This window comes from Cyprinus carpio, unplaced genomic scaffold, assembly GCF_018340385.1.
Source record: "Cyprinus carpio isolate SPL01 unplaced genomic scaffold, ASM1834038v1 S000006585, whole genome shotgun sequence".
In the NCBI taxonomy this organism is placed as follows: domain Eukaryota; kingdom Metazoa; phylum Chordata; class Actinopteri; order Cypriniformes; family Cyprinidae; genus Cyprinus; species Cyprinus carpio.
In genome coordinates, this window is record NW_024879238.1 from 857,692 (window position 1) to 880,448 (window position 22,757).

The 22,757-nt window shown below is 38.4% G+C and overlaps 1 protein-coding gene and 2 pseudogenes across 1 annotated transcript; all 3 read right to left on the minus strand.

Moving 5' to 3' along the window:
• Nucleotides 1-531: 531 nt before the first annotated feature.
• LOC109089465 (proteinase-activated receptor 1-like) lies at nt 532-863 on the minus strand. The gene has a single exon (XM_042754731.1). The coding sequence runs from the start codon at nt 821-823 to the stop codon at nt 569-571; it is 255 nt and encodes an 84-aa protein (XP_042610665.1). The 5' UTR covers nt 824-863; the 3' UTR covers nt 532-568.
• Nucleotides 864-9,573: 8,710 nt separating this feature from the next.
• On the minus strand, nt 9,574-11,104 carry LOC122144071 (annotated as a pseudogene).
• Nucleotides 11,105-13,953: 2,849 nt separating this feature from the next.
• On the minus strand, nt 13,954-15,219 carry LOC122144054 (annotated as a pseudogene).
• Nucleotides 15,220-22,757: the final 7,538 nt, after the last annotated feature.

Here is a 22,757-nt window from a genome sequence, read left to right on the forward strand (position 1 = left end):
CTTAAAAACAGATAGACGCGATGACGACGTACAAAAACACTGCGACTCACAAGACAAAAAGATAGATAGATAGATTTCTCTCTTTCACACATTTACTTACTTTGCCACCCATTGCCACCATTGATTGTGCTAACAATGTTGTTCATCAGGAGGACATTAGATGGTACATAGCACACAACAAACTCAGTCAGCACAGCAGTAGCCATAATTGCAGCCCTCCTTCAGATGTCTGAGGAAGATGATGAGTGATCATGTTTAGTACAGAGCACATAGATGATAATAGAGTAGCTCACTAAGATGACAAGCAGCGGCAGGATGAAGTAGATGCAAAGAAGGATGAAGAACACAAAGAGGTATGACTTTATTGAAGGGTCTGCCCAAATGTCAGAGCAGGAGATGCCAACATTATAATCAATTGTTTGATTCATCATGAGAAGTGGTACTATGCCAACAAGCGTCAGCAGCCAGACCACCACACATACACATGTGGCTTTCCGTGTACTCCTCCAGGTCAGAGAGGTGACGGGAAATACCATGACCAGCAGCCTGTCCACACTCATGCACATCATCAGCAGTACATGTTGCCGTAGTGAGCTGCACTGAGCAAACGACAGGCCGCCTCACCGAACACCCAGTTTGAAGCATTCAGCTCGTAGTGGATCTTCAGAGGCAGCAGCAGGATAAAGAGCAGGTCCACACACGCCAGATGAGACATGTAGATCACAGCTGGTTTCTTCTCTCGAATCCTACAGGTGAACGTCACCATGGCCAAACCGTTCAGGGGCAGACTAACGAGGATGATGAAGATGTAGATCGAGGGCATGACACGTGTGACAATCAAGCCGTTAATGAAATGATCCTGTGATATAAGGATGCTCATAATCTTGTTATAGTTTTGGTCAAATGGAAAATCCTTCATGAGGCCAGAATCTGTAACAAAGCACAACACAATCATTTTATTTACTGGCTTTAGTGCATATCAAAACTCATCTGGCTACAGATCTTACTATCAAGTCAAGTCATCTTTATTTATATAGCGCTTTAAACAAAAAAGATTGCGTCAAAGCAACTGAATAACAATAATTAGGAAAACAGTGTCAATAATGCAAAATGACAGTTAAAGGCAGTTCATCATTGAATTCAGTGATGTCATCATGCAGCTCAGTTCAGTTTAAATAGTTTCTGTGCAATAATTTGCAATCAAGTCAACGATATCGCTGTAAATGAAGTGTCCCCAACTGAGCAAGCCAGAGGCGACAGCGGCAAGGAACCAAAACTCCATCAGTGAGAGAATGGAGAAAAAAACCTTGGGGAAACCAGGCTCAGTTGGGGGGCCAGTTCTCCTCTGACCAGACGAAAACAGCAGTTCAATTCCAGGCTGCAGCAAAGTCAGATTGTGCAGAAGAATCATCTGTTTCCTGTGGTCTTGTCCGGTGGTCATCTGAGACAAGGTCTTTACAGGGGATCTGTCCTCTGGGGCTCTAGTCCTGGTCTCAGCTGTCTTTCAGGGCTGTAGAGGTCCTTTCTAGGTGCTGATCCACCATCTGGGCTGGATACGTACTGGATCCAGGTGACTGCAGTGACCCTCTGACTTGGATACAGACCGGATCTAGTGGCTACGGTGACCTCGGAATAAGAGAGAAACAGACTAATATGAGCGTAGATGCCATTCTTCTAACGATGTAGCAGGTACATCGAGTGTTATGGGAAGTTTTCCCGGTTCCGGTTTACCTAATTAGTGCAGCCTAAAAATCCTTTAACGGATTTGGATATTAGAAGTGTATTAGTATGTTATGTGTAAGCCAGGTTAAAGAGATGGGTCTTTAATCTAGATTTAAACTGCAAGGGTGTGTCTGCCTCCCGAACAATGTTAGGTAGGTTATTCCAGAGTTTGGGCGCTAAATAGGAGAAGGATCTGCCGCCCGCAGTTGACTTTGATATTCTAGGTATTATCAAATTGCCAGAGTTTTGAAGAACGGAGCGGACGTGGAGGACTATAATGTAACACGAGCTCGTTCCAATACTGAGGTGCTAAACCATTCAGGGCTTTATAAGTAATAAGCAAGATTTTAAAATCTATACGATGTTTGATAGGGAGCCAGTGCAGTGTTGACAGGACAGGGCTAATATGGTCATACTTCCTGGTTCCAGTAAGAACTCTAGCTGCTGCATTTTGGACTAACTGGAGTTTGTTTTACTAAGCGTGCAGAACAACCACCCAATAGAGCATTACAATAGTCTAACCTTGAGGTCATAAACGCATGGATTAACATTTCTGCATTTGACATTGAGAGCATAGGCCGTAATTTAGATATATTTTTGAGATGGAAAAATGCAGTTTTACAAATGCTAGAAACGTGGCTTTCTAAGGAAAGGATTGCTATCAAATAGCACACCTAGGTTCCTAACTGATGACGAAGAATTGACAGAGCAGCCATCAAGGCTTAGACAACGTTCTAGGTCAATACATGCAGAGCTTTTAGGCCCTATAATTAACACCTCTGTTTTTTCAGAATTTAACAGTAAGAAATTACTTGTCATCCAGTTTTTATATCGACTATGCATTCCGTTAGTTTTTCCAAATTGGTATGTTTTCGCCGGGCCACGAAGAAATATAGAGCTGAGTATCATCAGCATAACAGTGAAAGCTAACACCGTGTTTCCTGATGATATCTCCCAAGGGTAACATGTAAAGCGTGAAGAGTAACGGCCCTAGTACTGAGCCTTGCGGTACTCCATACTGCACTTGTGATCGATATGATACCTCTTCATTCACTGCTACGAATTGATGGCGGTCATATAAGTACGATTTAAACCATGCTAATGCACTTCCATTAATGCCAACAAAGTGTTCTAGTCTATGCAAAAGAATAGTGTGGTCAACAGTGTCGAACGCAGCACTAAGATCCAATAGCACTAATAGAGAGATACAACCACGATCAGATGATAAGAGCAGGTCATGTTGTAACTCTAAGGAGAGCAGTCTCAGTACTATGATACGGTCTAAATCCTGACTGGAAATCCTCACAGAGGCCATTTTTCTCTAAGAAAAATATAATTGTGAGGATACTACCTTTTCCTAGTATCTTGGAAAGAAAGGGAGGAGATTCGAGATCGGTCTATAATTAACTAGTTCTTTGGGGTCAAGTTGTGTTTTTTGGATCAGAGGCTTAATAACAGCCAGTTTGAAGGTTTTGGGGACATACCCTAATAACAATGAGGAATCAATAATAGTCAGAAGAGGATCTATGACTTTCTGGAAGCACCTCTTTTAGGAGCTTAGATGGAATAGGGTCTAACATACATGTTGTTTGGTTTAGATGATTTAACAAGTTTATACAGTTCTTCCTCTCCTATAGTAGAGAATGAGTGGAACTGTTCCTCAGGGGATCTATAGTGCAACTGTCTGATGTGATACTGTAGCTGATGGCTGCATGGTTACAATTTTATCTCTAATAGTATCGACTTTAGAAGTAAAGTAGTTCATAAAGTCATTACTGCTGTGATGTTGAGAAATGTCAACACTTGTTGATGCTTTATTTTTCGTTAATTTAGCAACTACATATTGAATAAATACCTGGGGTTATGTTTGTTTTCTTCTAAAAGAGACGAAAGTAATCAGATTTAGCAGTTTTTAATGCTTTTCTGTAAAATAGGTTACTTTCCCTCCAAGCAATACGAAATACTTCTAGTTTTGTTTTCCTCCAGCTGCGCTCCATTTTCCGGGCTGCTCTCTTTAGGGTGCGAGTGTGCTCATTACACCACGGTGTCAGACTATTTTCCTTAACCTTCCTTAAGCGTAAAGGAGCAACTGTATTTAAAATGCTAGAAAAGTCCATAGTCCATAGTTTCTGTTACATCATCAAGTTGTTCTGAGGTTTTGGATATGCTAAGGAATTGGGATACATCAGGAAGATTACTTACAAAGCAGTCTTTTGTGGTATGAAAAGTGATGGTTCTACCATACTTGTAACAAGAAGTGGAATTTACAGTTTTAGCTATATGAAAGTTTGCACAAAACTAAATAATGATCTGAGATATCATAGCTTGGCTGCATAATTTCAACACCATCAACATCAATTCCATGTGACAGTATTAAATCTAGAGTATGATTTCTACAATGAGTAGGTCCTGAGACGTGTTGTCTAACCCCAATAGAGTTCAGAAATGTCTATAAATGCTGATCCCAATACATCTTTTTCATTATCAACATGGATATTAAAATCACCAACAATTAAAACTTTATCTGCAGCCAGCACTAACCTGGATGTAAAAACAGCAAACTCTTTAATAAAGTCTGTATGGTGCCCTGGTGGCCTGTATACAGTAGCCAGTACAAAACATCACAGTGGATTTATCATTAACATTTGTTTCTCTGGATAATGTTATATTAAGCACCAATACTTCAAACAAGTTATACTTGAAGCCTGCCCTCTGAGAAATCCTGAAAACATTGTTATAAATTGAAGCAACACCTCCCCCTTTACCTTTTGGACGTGGCTCATGTTTATAACAGTAATCTTGGGGTGTAGACTCATTTAAAATAATGTAATCATCAGGCTTTAGCCAGGTTTCTGTCAAACAGAGTGCATCTAGATTACGATCAATTATCATATTATTTACAAAAAGTGCTTTCGTAGAAAGGGACCTGATATTCAATAAGCCAAGCTTTATCATTTGTTTATCCGTATTGCATCTGTTTTTTATTTGTTGAACCTCAATTAAATTGTTGCTCTTAAATTGGTTTGGACTTTTTTTATATTTTCAAGCCCGGGGAACAGACACAGTCTCTATAGTGTGATATCTAGGTGAAAGAGTCTATGTGCTGAGAATTAACTGACTTCTGTGACGTGAGGCGCCTAGCAGACGGTCGGTTTAGCCAGTCTGTCTGCTTCCTGACCTGGGCCCCAGTTAGTCAAGTACAAACTATAAGACTATTTGCCATATTTCTAGAAAGAAGAGCGGCACCACCCCAGGAGGGATGAAGACCATCTCTTTTCAACAGGTCAGGTCTGCCCCAAAAGCTTGCCCAATTGTCTATGAAACCTATGTTATTTTGCGGGCACCACTTAGACATCCAGCCACTGAGTGATAACAATCTGCTATGCATCTCATCACCACTGTAAGCAGGGAGGGGACCAGAGCATATTACAGTGTCTGACATCATGCTTGCAAGTTCACACACCTCTTTAATGTTATTTTTAGTGATCTCTGACTAGCGAAGTCAAACATCATTAGCACCGGCGTGAATAACAATCTTACTGTATTTACGTTTAGCATTAGCCAGCACTTTTAAATTTGCCAAGATGTCAGGCGCTCTGGCTCCCGGTAAACAGTGGACTATGGTGGCTGGTGTCTCTATTTTCACATTCCGTACAATAGAATCGCCAATAACTAGAACACTTTCATCAGGTTTCTCAGTGGGTGCTTCACTGAGTGGGGAGAACCTGTTTAATGTTTTGATCGGAACAGAAGAGTGGTGTTTAGACCCACGACTATGCCGCCTCACAGTCACCCAGTTGCCCTGCTGCAAAGGCGCTGTTACCGGAACCGAACAATGTACAGGACTCCCTGAGCTAGACGCATCCAAAGCCGTATCTACAGCCCTCACATTCTTACTGTCCTCAATTAAAGTTTGGATGCGTGTCTCTAATTCTGAAATCTTCTCTGTCAGCCTAACTATTTCCCTGCATTTATCACATGTGAATCCCTAATCACCGACAGAGATAGATAAACTATACATGTGGCAAGCAGTGCAAATAACAATAGCAGGAGAAGCCATTACTCACCCTGCTTGATGAAAGATTCTTACCACAGTTGTTTGATGAACTTGTGAAAACTGGAGAGAGAGAGTAACGTGAAAGAGGAGAGGAGGAAAGAAAACAGCAATAGGCACAAATGGAAACGCTAATGACAAGCTAACGAGTGCTAACGCGATGCAGGTGCACTGCACTCGCGGATTTAAAAATAAAAGTGAACGATCAAATTAATCAGATTAGATTGATAGATAATGTCAGAAATATGGTGGGAATTAAGTTCTATTTTATCACTTTAAACAACAGAGAGTGATAGTAATATAAAGATTCTACAGAAAAACAAAGCTACACGGAGCTACGATCACAAAACAGCAGCACGGCAAGCAGGAAGCAGGAATAACACTGTCCAACAGCGACACCCACAGCACAACTACAGATCAACAGAATTATAAATATGTTGCAGTCTTCTACCTAATGAGCAAGGTGAATTCATTTTGTCACTGACGAGATCACTGATGTACTTACCGTTGAATGTATGATCTGTAAATGAAGGAAATTCACTGTAGTCCTCCATAATTTCTGATTAGCTATCAGTTACTAGTATTTCACAAATTTAGACGTCCGTCTAGAGATTCTAAAGTTAGAGATTCTGAAATACTAGTATAGTAAATACTAGTAGCTGAGTAATGTGGTGGGTCTCAGAAGAAAGTGTGCTGCGAAATGTTCGAGTGAATGCTACCCAGCAATTTTAATGTAGAGCAGCAAGCTCATTACTGCATATGCAACATGAACCAATCAGCTTGTGCCAAGTAGATTAATGCTGTGAATATCATTAGTTTGCATTAATGACCAGCCTGCACCATCTAGAGTTTCATGACAGGACTTGGCATATTGAACAAAGAACAGACTGACAGAACGAACAGAACAAGATAGACAGACAGACAGACAGACAGACAGATAGATACATAGATAGATAGATAGATAGATAGATAGACAGACAGACAGACAGACAGACAGATAGATAGATAGATAGATAGATAGATAGTGTAGAATGAACAACAGAACAATAGATAGATGGATGCAGCTCCTTCACCCCATCATTCACATGAACATCAGCAGCAGCAGCATCCAGACAGCCAGAGCTACGCTGAAGCAGTCAGCAGATCACTGATCAACCCCAGCACCAACACACACTCATCTCAGTCCAGAGACCTCAGGAACATCCAGCACATGCTGAAAAAAAAAAAAGGATGAAGAAATGTATGCGTGTACATTTGTGTGTCTATACTATATTTAATGGTTTCTTTTTGTTAGGATTTGAGTGTGTAAGAGCAAGGGGGCGGGGTTGACTCATGGGTTATTTTTTGTGATGTGCTGTGCACTGGTGTTTGTGGTGATGTATTGGCTTGGTTATTTATGATTTTTTTTTCTTTACTGAATGATTGTTCTTGTGTTTGAGTCTCCCCATGCTGGCCATCCTCAGTCTTAGTGTCTGATTTATTTTTCCTGATTTTTTTTCTTAAGTCTTGCCCTTGTGATGTACAAATTATTTTGTATCTTTTTTTTTAATTGTTAAAATGTGAAGCATTTCTAATGAAGTTTGTACTAGCTAGTGCTGAACTAATCTTTTAACACACTGATATTTTTTCTCTTGTTTTGTTTGATTGAAGTGTTTTCAATTATTTATTCTCTAGTTTTTGTCATTGAGGTGTTCCCCATAGTGACCCGTAGAGGACGCAGTGTCTCGTTCCCCACTCAGGGAACCATGGTTACATTGTAACCTGAGACTTTATCATTAACACTTGTTTCTCTGGATAATGTTATATGAAGCACCATTAGTTCAAACAAGTTATACTTGAAGCCCGCCCTCTGAGAAATGCTGAAAACATTGTTAGAAATTGAGGCAACACCTCCCCCTTTACCTTTACCTTCACCTTTTGGATGCAGCTCATGTTTATAACAGTAATCTTGGGGGGGTAGACTCATATAAAATAATCTAATCATCAGATTTTAGCCAGGTTTTCTGTCAAACAGAGCACATCTAGATTATGATCAGTGATCATATTATTTACAAAAAGTGCCTTCGTAGAAAGGGACCTGATATTCAATAAGCCAAGCTTTATCATTTGTTTATCCGTATTGCATCTGTTTTTTATTTGTTGAACCTCAATTAAATTGTTATTTTTAAATTGATTTGGACGTTTTTTGTATTTTTCTAGCCCGGGGAACAGACACAGTCTCTATAGTGTGATATCTAGGTGAAAGAGTCTCTATGTGCTGAGAATTAACTGACTTCTGTGACGTGAGGCAGCTAGCAGACGGTCGGTTTAGCCAGTCTGTCTGCTTCCTGACCTGGGCCCCAGTTAGTCAAGTACAAACTCTAAGACTATGTGCCATATTTCTAGAGAGAAGAGCGGCACCACCTCAGGAGGGATGAAGACCTCTTAAACACAACTTACTGCCTGCTAAGATCATCACTAAACATGAATTACAATTCATTTAACATACAATGTTCATTTAAACACTTTTCTTGGAGATTTGTAACATTTAATAAAAACAATAGTAGTTGTATTTAAATTCTCATCCCTGATTTTATTTGCACTCAATCACAGCTAATGGCTCTATCAAAGCGTTCTGTTCACTGTTTAAACATACTGTATCAAAATTACTGTTTCTTTCTGCAGAAATATAATCAACTAAAAATACAGTTTATATTGTACTTGAATTTATTTATTTATTCAGTTTTTAACGCCATGCCAGCATCAAGGCTATTTTCATGGTGATCAATTGTACTTCAGGTATAGAATAAAATAGTAGATATACTTTTAATAAATTACTCAGAGACTTGTTTAAAAGAAGTTTAACGCATCACCATAGGAAATGGTTTCGCTTTATTAAAACAATAACTCATAGCAAATAACAATAAAAAGTACATAGCGTAAAGTCTGCACCCCAAATTGCGGCCTGGATGTGTTCCATTTTACATTTTTAAAGTCACAAAAACAATACATCTTCTCTTTTTGCATTCCCTTTTTGGTGAAACACAAACACCCATACATGTGCTCAGGTTGCTATGGAAACATGAAGTATGACCTTAAACTCAGTTAGTAACCTCACAGTGGCATAAGTTCCAATGAAGTTATTGCAGCATCTTTTCCAGTGAAGCAATCTAATCGATCTCTATTTTTAATCTAAAAATTTCAACATCTTAAATGCGTAGGCTAAGCAAGTGACCATTTCTAAACTACATCGCAACATTTCTTTTAAGATAAGATAAAACATATCACAATACAACACTTTAAGAAAGAAGGTCCATTCTTCAATGTTATTGCAAAGATGCACTTTCGTGCACAATCATGGTACAGTTAACAAAAATTATACATACACGGCAGTCTTAACTGTTGAGCAGAACTCTAACAGAATGTATATCTCATTACTGCCTTTTAAGCCTTTTTCAGGTTTTGTGGCAGACGTTTGCCAAGTGGTATATATTGTGTTAATAACGTTAAAAATAACAAAATTAAAATAAAAGACTACATTAAACAACAGATTTGTATACCATAAGTTGTATGGTTTATTTAGCCAATGTTGGGTAAACATATTGATAAACACCGCGACCTAGAGGACAGTTTTTAAATCACAGCCATGCAAATGTAGATCCAAGACATCATTAAAAGCAATGATCACATGGCTTCAGTCGAATGATAATTCAGGTATTGTTATTGTTTATTTATTTATTAGCAGAGAGACATGGATATAGGTGACATGATTAAAAAAAATATATATATATATGTCTCTCAACAAAAAAATAGATAGATAGATAGATAGATAGATAGATATCTCTCTTTCACACATTTACTTACTTCAGAGTAAGATCTGCTTTTTATTTTAGCTATTTGTTTGTTTTACAGTGCAGCTTAGATGAGAGGATTTTGTGTGATTGTATTTAATGGTAAGATATCTCTTTCTGCCTTTCTGACCCAACAAAACACAGAGCAGATCTGCTTTCTGTAATGAGATGATCTGTAGTAGTACAGAAGAGGGTCCAGAAAAACACTTACACTTCCCAAACACGCAGCCAACATGTAAGGTGGATAGGTATTCCACCCAATACCACCCTTGATTATGCTAACAATGTTGTTCATCAGGAGGACATTAGATGGTACAAAGCACACAACAAACTCAGTCAGCACTGCAAAAGCCATAATTGCAGCCCTCCTTCGGATGTCTGAGGAAGATGATGAGTGATCATGTTTAGTACAGAGCACATAGATGATAATAGAGTAGCTCACTAAGATGACAACCAGCGGCAGGACGAAGTAGATGCAAAGAAGGACGAAGAACACAAAGAGGTATGACTTTATTGAAGGGTCTGCCCAAAATGTCAGAGCAGGTGATGCGATTCTGATACGTAGTTGTCTGATTCATTATGAGAAGTGGTACTATGCCAGCGAGCGTCAGCAGCCAGACCACCACACAAACACATGTGGCTTTCCTTGCACTCCTCCAGCTCAGAGAGGCGATGGGAAATACCACGACCAGCAGCCTGTCCACACTCATGCACATCATCAGCAGTACAGAGCAGTACATGTTGCCGTAGTAAGATGCACTGAGTAAACGACAGGCCGCCTCACCGAACACCCAGTTTGAAGCATTCAGCTCGTAGTGGATCTTCAGAGGCAGCAGCAGGATGAAGAGCAGGTCCACACACGCCAGATGAGACATGTAGATCACAGCTGGTTTCTTCTCTCGAATCCTACAGGTGAACGTCACCATGGCCAAACCATTCAGGGGCAGACTAACGATGATGATGAAGATGTAGATCGAGGGCATGACACGTGTGACAATCAAGCTTTTAAGGAAGAGACCCAGTGACCCAAGGGATCTTATAGTCCAGTCATGGTTTTGGTCAAATTTAAAATCCTTCATGAGGTCAGAATCTGTAACAAAACACAACACAATCCTTTTATTTACTGGCTTTAGTGCATATCAAAACCCATCTGACTACAGATCTTACTCACTATAACAACTACAGATCACCAGAGTTATAGATATCTGTTGCACTCTTCTACCTAATGAGCAAGGTGAATTCATTTTCAGCACATCAGCATATCACAACTGAAAATCATGTCACTGACGAGATCACTGATGTACTTACCGTTGAATGTATGATCTGTAAATGAAGGAAATTCACTGTAGTCCACCATGATTTCTGATTAGCTATCAGTTACTAGTATTTCACAAATTTAGACGTCCGTCTAGAGATTCTAAAGCTAGAGATTCTGAAATACTAGTATAGTAAATACTAGTAGCTGGGGAATGTGGTGGGTCTCAGAAGAAAGTGTGCTGCGAAATGGTCGAGTGAATGCTACCCAGCAATTTTAATGTAGAGCAGCAAGCTCATTTAGCTGCATATGCAACATGAACCAATCAGCTTGTGCCAAGTAGATTAATGCTGTGAATATCATTAGTTTGCATTAATGACCAGCCTGCACCATCTAGAGTTTCATGACAGGACTTGGCATATTGAACAAAGAACAGACTGACAGAACGAACAGAACAAGATAGATAGACAGACAGACAGATAGATAGATAGATAGATAGATAGATAGATAGATAGATAGATAGATAGATAGACAGACAGACAGATAGATAGATAGATAGATAGATAGATAGATAGATAGATAGATAGGAACGACAAGAAGATAGTGTAGAACAGAACAATAGATAGATGGATGCAGCTCCTTCACCCCATCATTCACATGAACATCAGCAGCAGCAGCATCCAGACAGCCAGAGCTACGCTGAAGCAGTCAGCAGATCACTGATCAACCCCAGCACCAACACACACTCATCTTAGTCCAGAGACCTCAGGAACATCCAGCACATGCTGAAAAAAAAGGATGAAGAAATGTATGCGTGTACATTTGTGTCTATACTATATTTAATGGTTTCTTTTTGTTAGGATTTGAGTGTTTAAGAGCAAGGGGGCGGGGTTGACTCATGGGTTATTTTGTGATGTGCTGTGCACTGGTGTTTGTGGTGATGTATTGGCTTGGTTATTTATGATTTTTTTTCTTTACTGAATGATTGTTCTTGTGTTTGAGTCTCCCCATGCTGGCCATCCTCAGTCTTAGTGTCTGATTTATTTTTCCTGATTTTTTTTCTTAAGTCTTGCCCTTGTGATGTACAAATTATTTTTGTATCTTTTTTTTTAATTGTTAAAAATGTGAAGCATTTCTAATGAAGTTTGTACTAGCTAGTGCTGAACTAATCTTTTAACACACTGATATTTTTTCTCTTGTTTTGTTTGATTGAAGTGTTTTCAATTATTTATTCTCTAGTTTTTGTCATTGAGGTGTTCCCCATAGTGACCCGTAGAGGACGCAGTGTCTCGTTCCCCACTCAGGGAACCATGGTTACATTGTAACCTGAGACGTTTATCATTAACACTTGTTTCTCTGGATAATGTTATATGAAGCACCATTAGTTCAAACAAGTTATACTTGAAGCCCGCCCTCTGAGAAATGCTGAAAACATTGTTAGAAATTGAGGCAACACCTCCCTTTACCTTTACCTTCACCTTTTGGATGCGGCTCATGTTTATAACAGTAATCTTGGGGGGGTAGACTCATATAAAATAATCTAATCATCAGATTTTAGCCAGGTTTCTGTCAAACAGAGCACATCTAGATTATGATCAGTGATCATATTATTTACAAAAAGTGCTTTCGTAGAAAGGGACCTGATATTCAATAAGCCAAGCTTTATCATTTGTTTATCCGTATTGCATCTGTTTTTTATTTGTTGAACCTCAATTAAATTGTTATTTTTAAATTGATTTGGACGTTTTTTGTATTTTCTAGCCCGGGGAACAGACACAGTCTCTATAGTGTGATATCTAGGTGAAAGAGTCTCTATGTGCTGAGAATTAACTGACTTCTGTGACGGGAGGCGGCTAGCAGACGGTCGGTTTTAGCCAGTCTGTCTGCTTCCTGACCTGGGCCCCAGTTAGTCAAGTACAAACTCTAAGACTATGTGCCATATTTCTAGAGAGAAGAGCGGCACCACCTCAGGAGGGATGAAGACCTCTTAAACACAACTTACTGCCTGCTAAGATCATCACTAAACATGAATTACAATTCATTTAACATACAATGTTCATTTAAACACTTTTCTTGGAGATTTGTAACATTTAATAAAAACAATAGTAGTTGTATTTAAATTCTCATCCCTGATTTTATTTGCACTCAATCACAGCTAATGGCTCTATCAAAGCGTTCTGTTCACTGTTTAAACATACTGTATCAAAATTACTGTTTCTTTCTGCAGAAATATAATCAACTAAAAATACAGTTTACATTGTACTTGAATTTATTTATTTATTCAGTTTTTAACGCCATGCCAGCATCAAGGCTATTTTCATGGCGATCAATTGTACTTCAGGTATAGAATAAAATAGTAGATATACTTTTAATAAATTACTCAGAGACTTGTTTAAAAGAAGTTTAACGCATCACCATAGGAAATGGTTTCGCTTTATTAAAACAATAACTCATAGCAAATAACAATAAAAAGTACATAGCGTAAAGTCTGCACCCCAAATTGCGGCCTGGATGTGTTCCATTTTACATTTTAAAGTCACAAAAACAATACATCTTCTCTTTTTGCATTCCCTTTTTTGGTGAACACAAACACCCATACATGTGCTCAGGTTGCTATGGAAACATGAAGTATGACCTTAAACTCAGTTAGTAACCTCACACAGTGGCATAAGTTCCAATGAAGTTATTGCAGCATCTTTTCCAGTGAAGCAATCTAATCGATCTCTATTTTTAATCTAAAAATTTCAACATCTTAAATGCGTAGGCTAAGCAAGTGACCATTTCTAAACTACATCGCAACATTTCTTTTAAGATAAGATAAAACATATCACAATACAACACTTTAAGAAAGAAGGTCCATTCTTCAATGTTATTGCAAAGTGCACTTTCGTGCACAATCACGGTACAGTTAACAAAAATTATACATACACGGCAGTCTTAACTGTTGAGCAGAACTCTAACAGAATGTATATCTCATTACTGCCTTTTAAGCCTTTTTCAGGTTTTGTGGCAGACGTTTGCAAGTGGTATATATTGTGTTAATAACGTTAAAAATAACAAAATTAAAATAAAAGACTACATTAAACAACAGATTTGTATACCATAAGTTGTATGGTTTATTTAGCCAATGTTGGGTAAACATATTGATAAACACCGCGACCTAGAGGACAGTTTTAAATCACAGCCATGCAAATGTAGATCCAAGACATCATTAAAAGCAATGATCACATGGCTTCAGTCGAATGATAATTCAGGTATTGTTATTGTTTATTTATTTATTAGCAGAGAGACATGGATATAGGTGACATGATTGATAGATAGATAGATAGATAGATAGATAGATAGATAGATATCTCTCTTTCACACATTTACTTACTTCAGAGTAAGATCTGCTTTTTATTTTAGCTATTTGTTTGTATTACAGTGCAGCTTAGATGAGAGGATTTTGTGTGATTGTATTTAATGGTAAGATATCTCTTTCTGCCTTTCTGACCCAACAAAACACAGAGCAGATCTGCTTTCTGTAATGAGATGATCTGTAGTAGTACAGAAGAGGGTCCAGAAAAACACTTACACTTCCCAAACACGCAGCCAACATGTAAGGTGGATAGGTATTCCACCCAATACCACCCTTGATTATGCTAACAATGTTGTTCATCAGGAGGACATTAGATGGTACAAAGCACACAACAAACTCAGTCAGCACTGCAGAAGCCATAATTGCAGCCCTCCTTCGGATGTCTGAGGAAGATGATGAGTGATCATGTTTAGTACAGAGCACATAGATGATAATAGAGTAGCTCACTAAGATGACAGCGGCAGGATGAAGCTGATGCAAAGAAGGACGAAGAACACAAAGAAGTATAACATCATTGAATGGTCTACCAAAGTGTCAAAGCAGGTGATGCGATCATCAAACTCAGTTGTTTGATTTATCATGAGAAGTGGTACTATGCCAGCGAGCGTCAGCAGCCAGACCACCACACAAACACATGTGGCTTTCCTTGCACTCCTCCAGCTCAGAGAGGCGATGGGAAATACCACGACCAGCAGCCTGTCCACACTCATGCACATCATCAGCAGTACAGAGCAGTACATGTTGCCGTAGTAAGCTGCACTGACCAAACGACAGGCCGCCTCACCGAACACCCAGTTTGAAGCATTCAGCTCGTAGTGGATCTTCAGAGGCAGCAGCAGGATGAAGAGCAGGTCCACACACGCAGATGAGACATGTAGATCACAGCTGGTTTCTTCTCTCGAATCCTACAGGTGAACGTCACCATGGCCAAACCGTTCAGGGGCAGGCTAACGATGATGATGAAGATGTAGATCGAGGGCATGACACGTGTGACAATCAAGCTTTAAAGGAAGAGACCCAGTGACCCAAGGGATCTTATAGTCCAGTCATGGTTTTGGTCAAATTTAAAATCCTTCATGAGGTCAGAATCTGTAACAAAACACAACACAATCCTTTTATTTACTGGCTTAAGTGCATATCAAAACCCATCTGACTACAGATCTTACTCACTATAACAACTACAGATCACCAGAGTTATAGATATCTGTTGCACTCTTCTACCTAATGAGCAAGGTGAATTCATTTTCAGCACATCAGCAAATCACAACTGAAAATCATGTCACTCACGAGATCACTGATGTACTTACCGTTGAATGTATGATCTGTAAATGAAGGAAATTCACTGTAGTCCACCATGATTTCTGATTAGCTATCAGTTACTAGTATTTCACAAATTTAGACGTCCGTCTAGAGATTCTAAAGCTAGAGATTCTGAAATACTAGTATAGTAAATACTAGTAGCTGGGGAATGTGGTGGGTCTCAGAAGAAAGTGTGCTGCGAAATGTTCGAGTGAATGCTACCCAGCAATTTTAATGTAGAGCAGCAAGCTCATTAGCTGCATATGCAACATGAACCAATCAGCTTGTGCCAAGTAGATTAATGCTGTGAATATCATTAGTTTGCATTAATGACCAGCCTGCACCATCTAGAGTTTCATGACAGGACTTGGCATATTGAACAAAGGACAGACTGACAGAACAAGATAGACAGACAGACAGACAGACAGACAGACAGATAGATACATAGATAGATAGATAGATAGATAGATAGATAGATAGATAGATAGATAGATACTGTAGAATGAACAACAGAACAATAGATAGATGGATGCAGCTCCTTCACCCCATCATTCACATGAACATCAGCAGCAGCAGCATCCAGACAGCCAGAGCTACGCTGAAGCAGTCAGCAGATCACTGATCAACCCCAGCACCAACACACACTCATCTCAGTCCAGAGACCTCAGGAACATCCAGCACATGCTGAAAAAAAAGGATGAAGAAATGTATGCGTGTACATTTGTGTCTATACTATATTTAATGGTTTCTTTTTGTTAGGATTTGAGTGTTTAAGAGCAAGGGGGCGGGGTTGACTCATGGGTTATTTTGTGATGTGCTGTGCACTGGTGTTTGTGGTGATGTATTGGCTTGGTTATTTATGATTTTTTCTTTACTGAATGATTGTTCTGGTGTTTGAGTCTCCCCCTGCTGGCCATCCTCAGTCTTAGTGTCTGATTTATTTTTCCTGATTTTTTTTCTCAAGTCTTGCCCTTGTGATGTACAAATTATTTTGTATCTTTTTTATTGTTAAAATGTGAAGCATTTCTACTGAAGTTTGTACTAGCTAGTGCTGAACTAATCTTTTAACACATTGATATTTTTTCTCTTGTTTTGTTTGATTGAAGAGGTTTTCAATTATTTACTCTATTCTCTAGTTTTTGTCATTGAATAATTTTTTTTATTTTTTTCATCCATGTCTCTTGTCCTGTAAGGAAACAATCTGTGAAGGCTATATAGTTGGTATTCCTGGGTTGACTGTCATCCTTCTGTAATTTTTATTTGAAAAAAAAAAAGAAAAAAAAAGAAAAATAAGAGTAAAGGCCCAAAACAATCCTTGGTTTACACCAGAATTAGCCAAGCTTCTGCAGGATAGAAATGCAGTTTGGGCCAAAGCCAGAAGCACAAAAGCTGAGTCAGACTTGCTTCATTTTAGGAAGCTGAGAAACCTCTGTACTTCACAGATAAAAAAGGCCAAATCAGATTTCTATTTACTCGAAACATCACAAAATCTAAATATTCCGGTTTAGTTTTGGAAAATGGTTAAATCACTGTTGCAAACCGACAACACAGAAATTAGCAAAATTATTACCAAAAACGGCCCCCTGATAACAGAGAAGACCACTATTTTAGATAGTTTTAATGAACATTTCACTTCATCAGGTTCCCTATTTGAGTCTCAGCCACCTTCCTGCTCTTTGTCTAATCCCCTCACTGCATCCTTAACTGATACTTCATGTAATTTAGCTACACAAAAATTTGATTTCATTCAGTTTTTCTGTATCCGATGTTCATAAAGCTCTTCCCCAGTTAGATCCAAAAAAAACCCCGCAGGCCCTGATAAGCTGGAACCTTTTTATCTAAAGGTAGCAGCAGATTTTATTGCTGAACCTTTAGCACATTTATTTAATCTTTCTATCTCTTCATGTGAACTTCCAAGGATCTGGAAGACTACCTTTGTTTCTCCTCTATTTAAAGGGGGTGACCCATTGCATTTAAATAACTATAGGCCAATATCTAAATTGTGTGTCTTATCTAGACTTTTAGAGAAACTTTTAGAGTGAACAAACAATTAAAAACTTATCTGGAATTAAATAAACTTCACTCTCCCTTCCAGTCCAGTTTTAGAAAACAACATAGTACCATTACAGCCGCAATGAAAGTGCTACTGATTATAACTACTGCTTTAGATGGTAAACAGATTTGTTTAGCTCTTTTCCTCGATTTATCAAAGGCTTTTGACACAGTTGATCATGGCATCCTATTAAAAAGACTTGCCACGGTCTTTCTGATTCTGCTATAAATTGGTTTGCTGAATATCTATCAGGTAGAACACAGTCTGTGGTCTTGAAAGACTGTATGTCATCTGTCCTGTCAGTTTCAAAGGGTGTCCCTCAGGGATCAGTTTTGGGACCCATTTTATTTTCTTTTTATTTAACATCCCACACATTAAATATCATCTTTATGCAGATGATTCTGTTATTTATTGCTTCGCGTCATCAGCTTCGCAAGCACTTCAATGTTTACAGTCAATATTTAATACTGTTCAGTCTCGCCTTTGTCAACTTAAGCTGGCTTTAAATTTAGATAAGACTAAAGTAATGATGTTTTCGACCTCTAAAGAACCAAAACATTTCCTGATATTTTATCATTGCAAGGCACTAAAATTGAATGTGTTATGTGTTATAAATATCTGGGCATTGTATTGGATAGTCAGTTAAGTTTTAAAGTGCATATTTTCAAATTCATTTCCAAACTTAAGCTAAAACTTGGTTTTTATTATGCTAGAAAATATCTGGTATCTGCAACATTTCTACCTTTGTTGGATTATGGAGATATACTATATATGAATGCCCCAACACATTACTTAAAAAAAACTTGATATCGTTTTCCATAGTGCCTTGTGTTTTATTACTGGGTGTAGCTATCAAACGCATCACTGCATTTTAGATGAGAAGGCAGAGTTACCATCCTTGCATACCCAAAGAAGTTTTAACTGGTATTGTTTTATTTATAAGTCGATTTGCAGTCTTAATCCACATTATTTGTCTCTCAACTTCTCAAATTCCAACGGACGCTACAAACTCCGCTCAAATGATTTGATGCATCTCAAAGTTCCTAGGGTTCGAACAGAGATAATGCCGCCTCCTCTTGGAATTACCTACAGGATACCCTAAAGCTTACCACGTTACCATCACTAAATGAGTTTAAGCTTTTTTTTTTAACAAATTATATGTTTTATCCTTTGGTAAATTGTTGTTGTGATTTATGAATGTGTTTTTTTATGTTTTTGTTGTATATTGTATAATTGTATACTTTTACTATATGCTGCTGCTTTCTTGGCCAGGTCACTCTTGTAAAAGAGATTTTAATCTCAATGAGTTTTAACCTGGTTAAATAAAAGAACTGAACTGAACTGAATTTTTCTCTCTTCTTGCCACACACACACACACTCACACACACATATATATATAAGACATTTATTATTTATACATTTATTTTAAAAGCTATTCTTAGATACGTATCATAATATTTAAAATATTCAGCTTGATCTGTCGATTCAGCATACTGATGTTTGTATTGTTTCTGAAATACCAAAGGTGATCAATGGGCTCATATTCCTTAAAAATCTCATGCTGGAATATTCAAGGACCTAGGACCTCCATTTTTGTTGTTAAGAGCCATCATTCAGATTTCAAAACAGAAATTCAGAATTCTGACATTATAATACTTCAAGAAACATGGAATGTAAGAGATTTGCCCACTGGCTGCCCAACTGGGTTTAGAGAAATCATTTTACCATCCACCAAACTAAGAGAGGTGACACAGGGCAGAGACTCGGGGGGATGCTGATATGGTACAGAACACAACTCACAGACTTTATCTATAATCTATAAAAATTGGCAAATCTTACATTTGGCTAAAAATCCAAACAGATATTGTGTCCCCAGACCATCACATATTCTTGTGTGCCACATACTTACCCCAACCAGACATGACGCTACGTGACGTGATAAAAAGTATCTTTTCCATGTAGTTTTTGTCCTAACCACCCGGGAGTCAAACTCTCTAACCATTAGGCCATGACTTCCCCCCTTTCTTCTTGTTGCTAGCCAACAAGAAGAGTCCTTTATAGGCTAGACGGTCCGATTGCTTCGGAAGCAGCCTTGATATGGTTCGCAGTTGTAGCAACTGTTTGTTAATATTCTAGCAATAAACTTTGCTCGTTTCATCTGCTAAATAACAAAGTGGTGGAGTGTAACGAAATACATTCCTTAAGTATTCACATACAAATGAAAGTAGGCTACTGAGTTTTTTTTGTTTCTTTTTTTTTTCTCACAGGACAGCTACAATACAAAAACAATGTCCTTTACAATATCATGGACTGTTGTACATTAAACGGCCCAACAGTAGGTCTATATAAAGTATTTTAAATGTGTAGGGGGGCTTTGATCTCCTCGTGTAGCCAAGCATTCAGGAACTCTGCCAATGCAAATGCCATGCCACAAAAGAATAAACTCTGGCTTTGATCTCCTTGTGTAGCCAAATATTCAAGAAATCTCGCAATGCAAATGTCATGCCACAAAAGAATAAACTCTCTAATCAGAAAGGAAGATCTGGAAGAAAGACCATTTGTTCATCGATCCCTTCTACTATCCTTCCCCCCTGGGCACATGGTCCAGGTCACTAAAAGTTGACAGAGAAATGCCAAGAACTCAAGTTGCTATATCTTCAGAGTTCATGATCATAAATTTTTCATGTTTTGTATCAATCTTACAGTGGAAATATGATCTCAGTCCCATTTTAGTAGAACAGACCAAAAATAAAGATCTCAAATCTGAGAAGAAATTCTGTTCTTCTGCTATGGGTTGCCCTTTGATAAGATCTTTGCCAGATCAAAAGGTCCTGTGAAGCTTTTATTATGTTAAATTTATGATTGTTTTGTTTTGATATGGGTATTTAAAGAGGATTGGCAAAACATTCAAGGAAGCATCTATAAACAGAACTTCCCGCACGATTGCCGTGTGTCTCTCTATTTGCCAGGTATGCTGACTCCTTAAAATGATTTTAGTATTCTAGGTTTGTGATTTATGCTGATCAGTTGTGTAGCTAAATTTTAATGCATTTCTTGTAAACTGATGTATTCTCATTTTGAATTGATTGAATTTCTTCTTTATTTTTTTATTATTGTTTGATTATGCCTGGTAAAAATAATAAATTGTTAAATTTGATTTATTCTGATCTCTTCTGAAATCGTTTTTCAAGTAGATTAATGTGTAGTGGTAATTCCGCAAATCTGCGTTCAGGACAGATCATACTGAAGCACCAATGGATGGGGAACACCATTAGGTGCTTCAGATTTCTGACTGTCGCTGATTATCACGGTGTACCTCTCGTGGTTATAGGAAAAATGCATTTTTGTTACAAGCATGCAGGGTATAGCTCACTTAAAGGTATTATAACCACTCTGCATCCTCTAAGTAAGTTCGGAACTGATGAGTTTGTGTCCGTGGGTTCACTATCAGCTGAGTGTAATTCCTGTGCGATACCTGGTCCCTAATGAACGAATAATTGAAAGTATGGGATTTTCAGAATTCTCAAATATTTAAATTATTACACAACCTATAACAGTGATCAGTTTTTTAAATTAAAACACAAATCAAAGTTGAAAGAATCATCTACAATTGGAGTCAGATTAAATTATTCATGGAGTCAGAATTTTGATTGGAACCCAAATTTTAAGGATTTAAGAACATTTCTTACAGAAGCGCCACATAAGACATACACGCAGAAACCCTTCGACCAGGCCGCTGGATTCCGCTTTTTGGGCTGGCGGGTGGACCCTTACAAATGTAATAACCCTAAACATATTCAGAAGTAAAATGCAACATACAGTACACAGCAGTAATATTAATGAAAGCCATACTCATCATGAAGTTTTTTTCTGCAGAATACATAGGTTACTTTTACTCCTCATACCTTAAATACATCACAGTATGAAGGATAACACTTTTACTTAAGGTTTTAAATGCATGTATTTTTTTCCTCAATGCGCTAATAGTTGTTGTAGAAAAATTTATATTTTACTCTTTCTTATTTACTTTCTTAGACATTGGGTGGGTTTTTATATATTTTTATTTTTCCTTTTGATTTAACTTGTGTATTTCTATGTATGTCACCTGGAATGCAACAAAGACATCACACAGTAAAACAAAGAGCCTTTGAACACTTTAGTGCAGGAAAGACAGAGGGTTTGTTGACCTCAGAGATGTGAAGATAATAAAGCCCAGGGGGTTAGAAGGACCATTGTTTTTTCTGAAAACAGCTAGGTTTGGTTTACGGGGTTAAGTGGAACTTTACAGAGAAGGAACCTTGTAAGAAGTGGGGGGGTGATAGCAGTATAATAAGGCTGTCTGTTTTCAGTGTGATTTCAGGTCTGTTGTGTTTCAGGGTAGCTGCTGGAACATTGTGAACACACAATATAATTTGATTCCTTGTCTCTTACACTGGGATGCTATTTGTTAATAATTGTTTTTGCCACAACAATTTGGCGACGAGGATGGGATCTCACGGCGGTTTCTTCTGGTCCTGAGCAGATTTGACGAAGTGATCATCTCAGAGCACCAGGCTCTGGTCTTACCTCGAAAATTGAGAGAGAAGAGCCAAAACTGCTTTCAGGGCCAGAGTGACTCGGCTGAGATCAGAAAGAACCCGGTGGCAGTAAAAGCATCTCATGAACAAAACTCTAAAAAATAAAATTTTTTTTGTGTTTTCCAATAATTGTTAGAAGAGGTTGAAAGACGAGAACGAAAGCAAATGCAGAAAGAATTGGCATGTAGGGATGAAATGAAAAAAAAAATGAAAGAGAATGTATGTGAGAAAACCGCTCCAACGGAGCAGAATGCTACTAATGAAAAGTGTGTTTTGTGTTTTCCAATATGCACCTGAGATCGGGTCAGCACCGCCAGCTTATAAACATCACTACCCCGTGGCAGAGCTGACAGCCCTGAAACTGGACCACGATCTCGACTGCTCTCCATTCCAAAGACCAGCACAAAATGCAGCACAAGCAGCAGCACGAGAAGAAGCAGAAGCGAGAGAAGCGCGAGCAGCGGCAGACGCAGCAGTGCACATGCAACAAACACCAATACCGGTAAAATCCTCAGCGCCCGCTGCCACAAACACCGAAGAAGAAAGGGAGACGACGAAGAACCATAGAACAGGAAGTTTTCGGGGACGCGTCTGAAATGGTTCCCAACA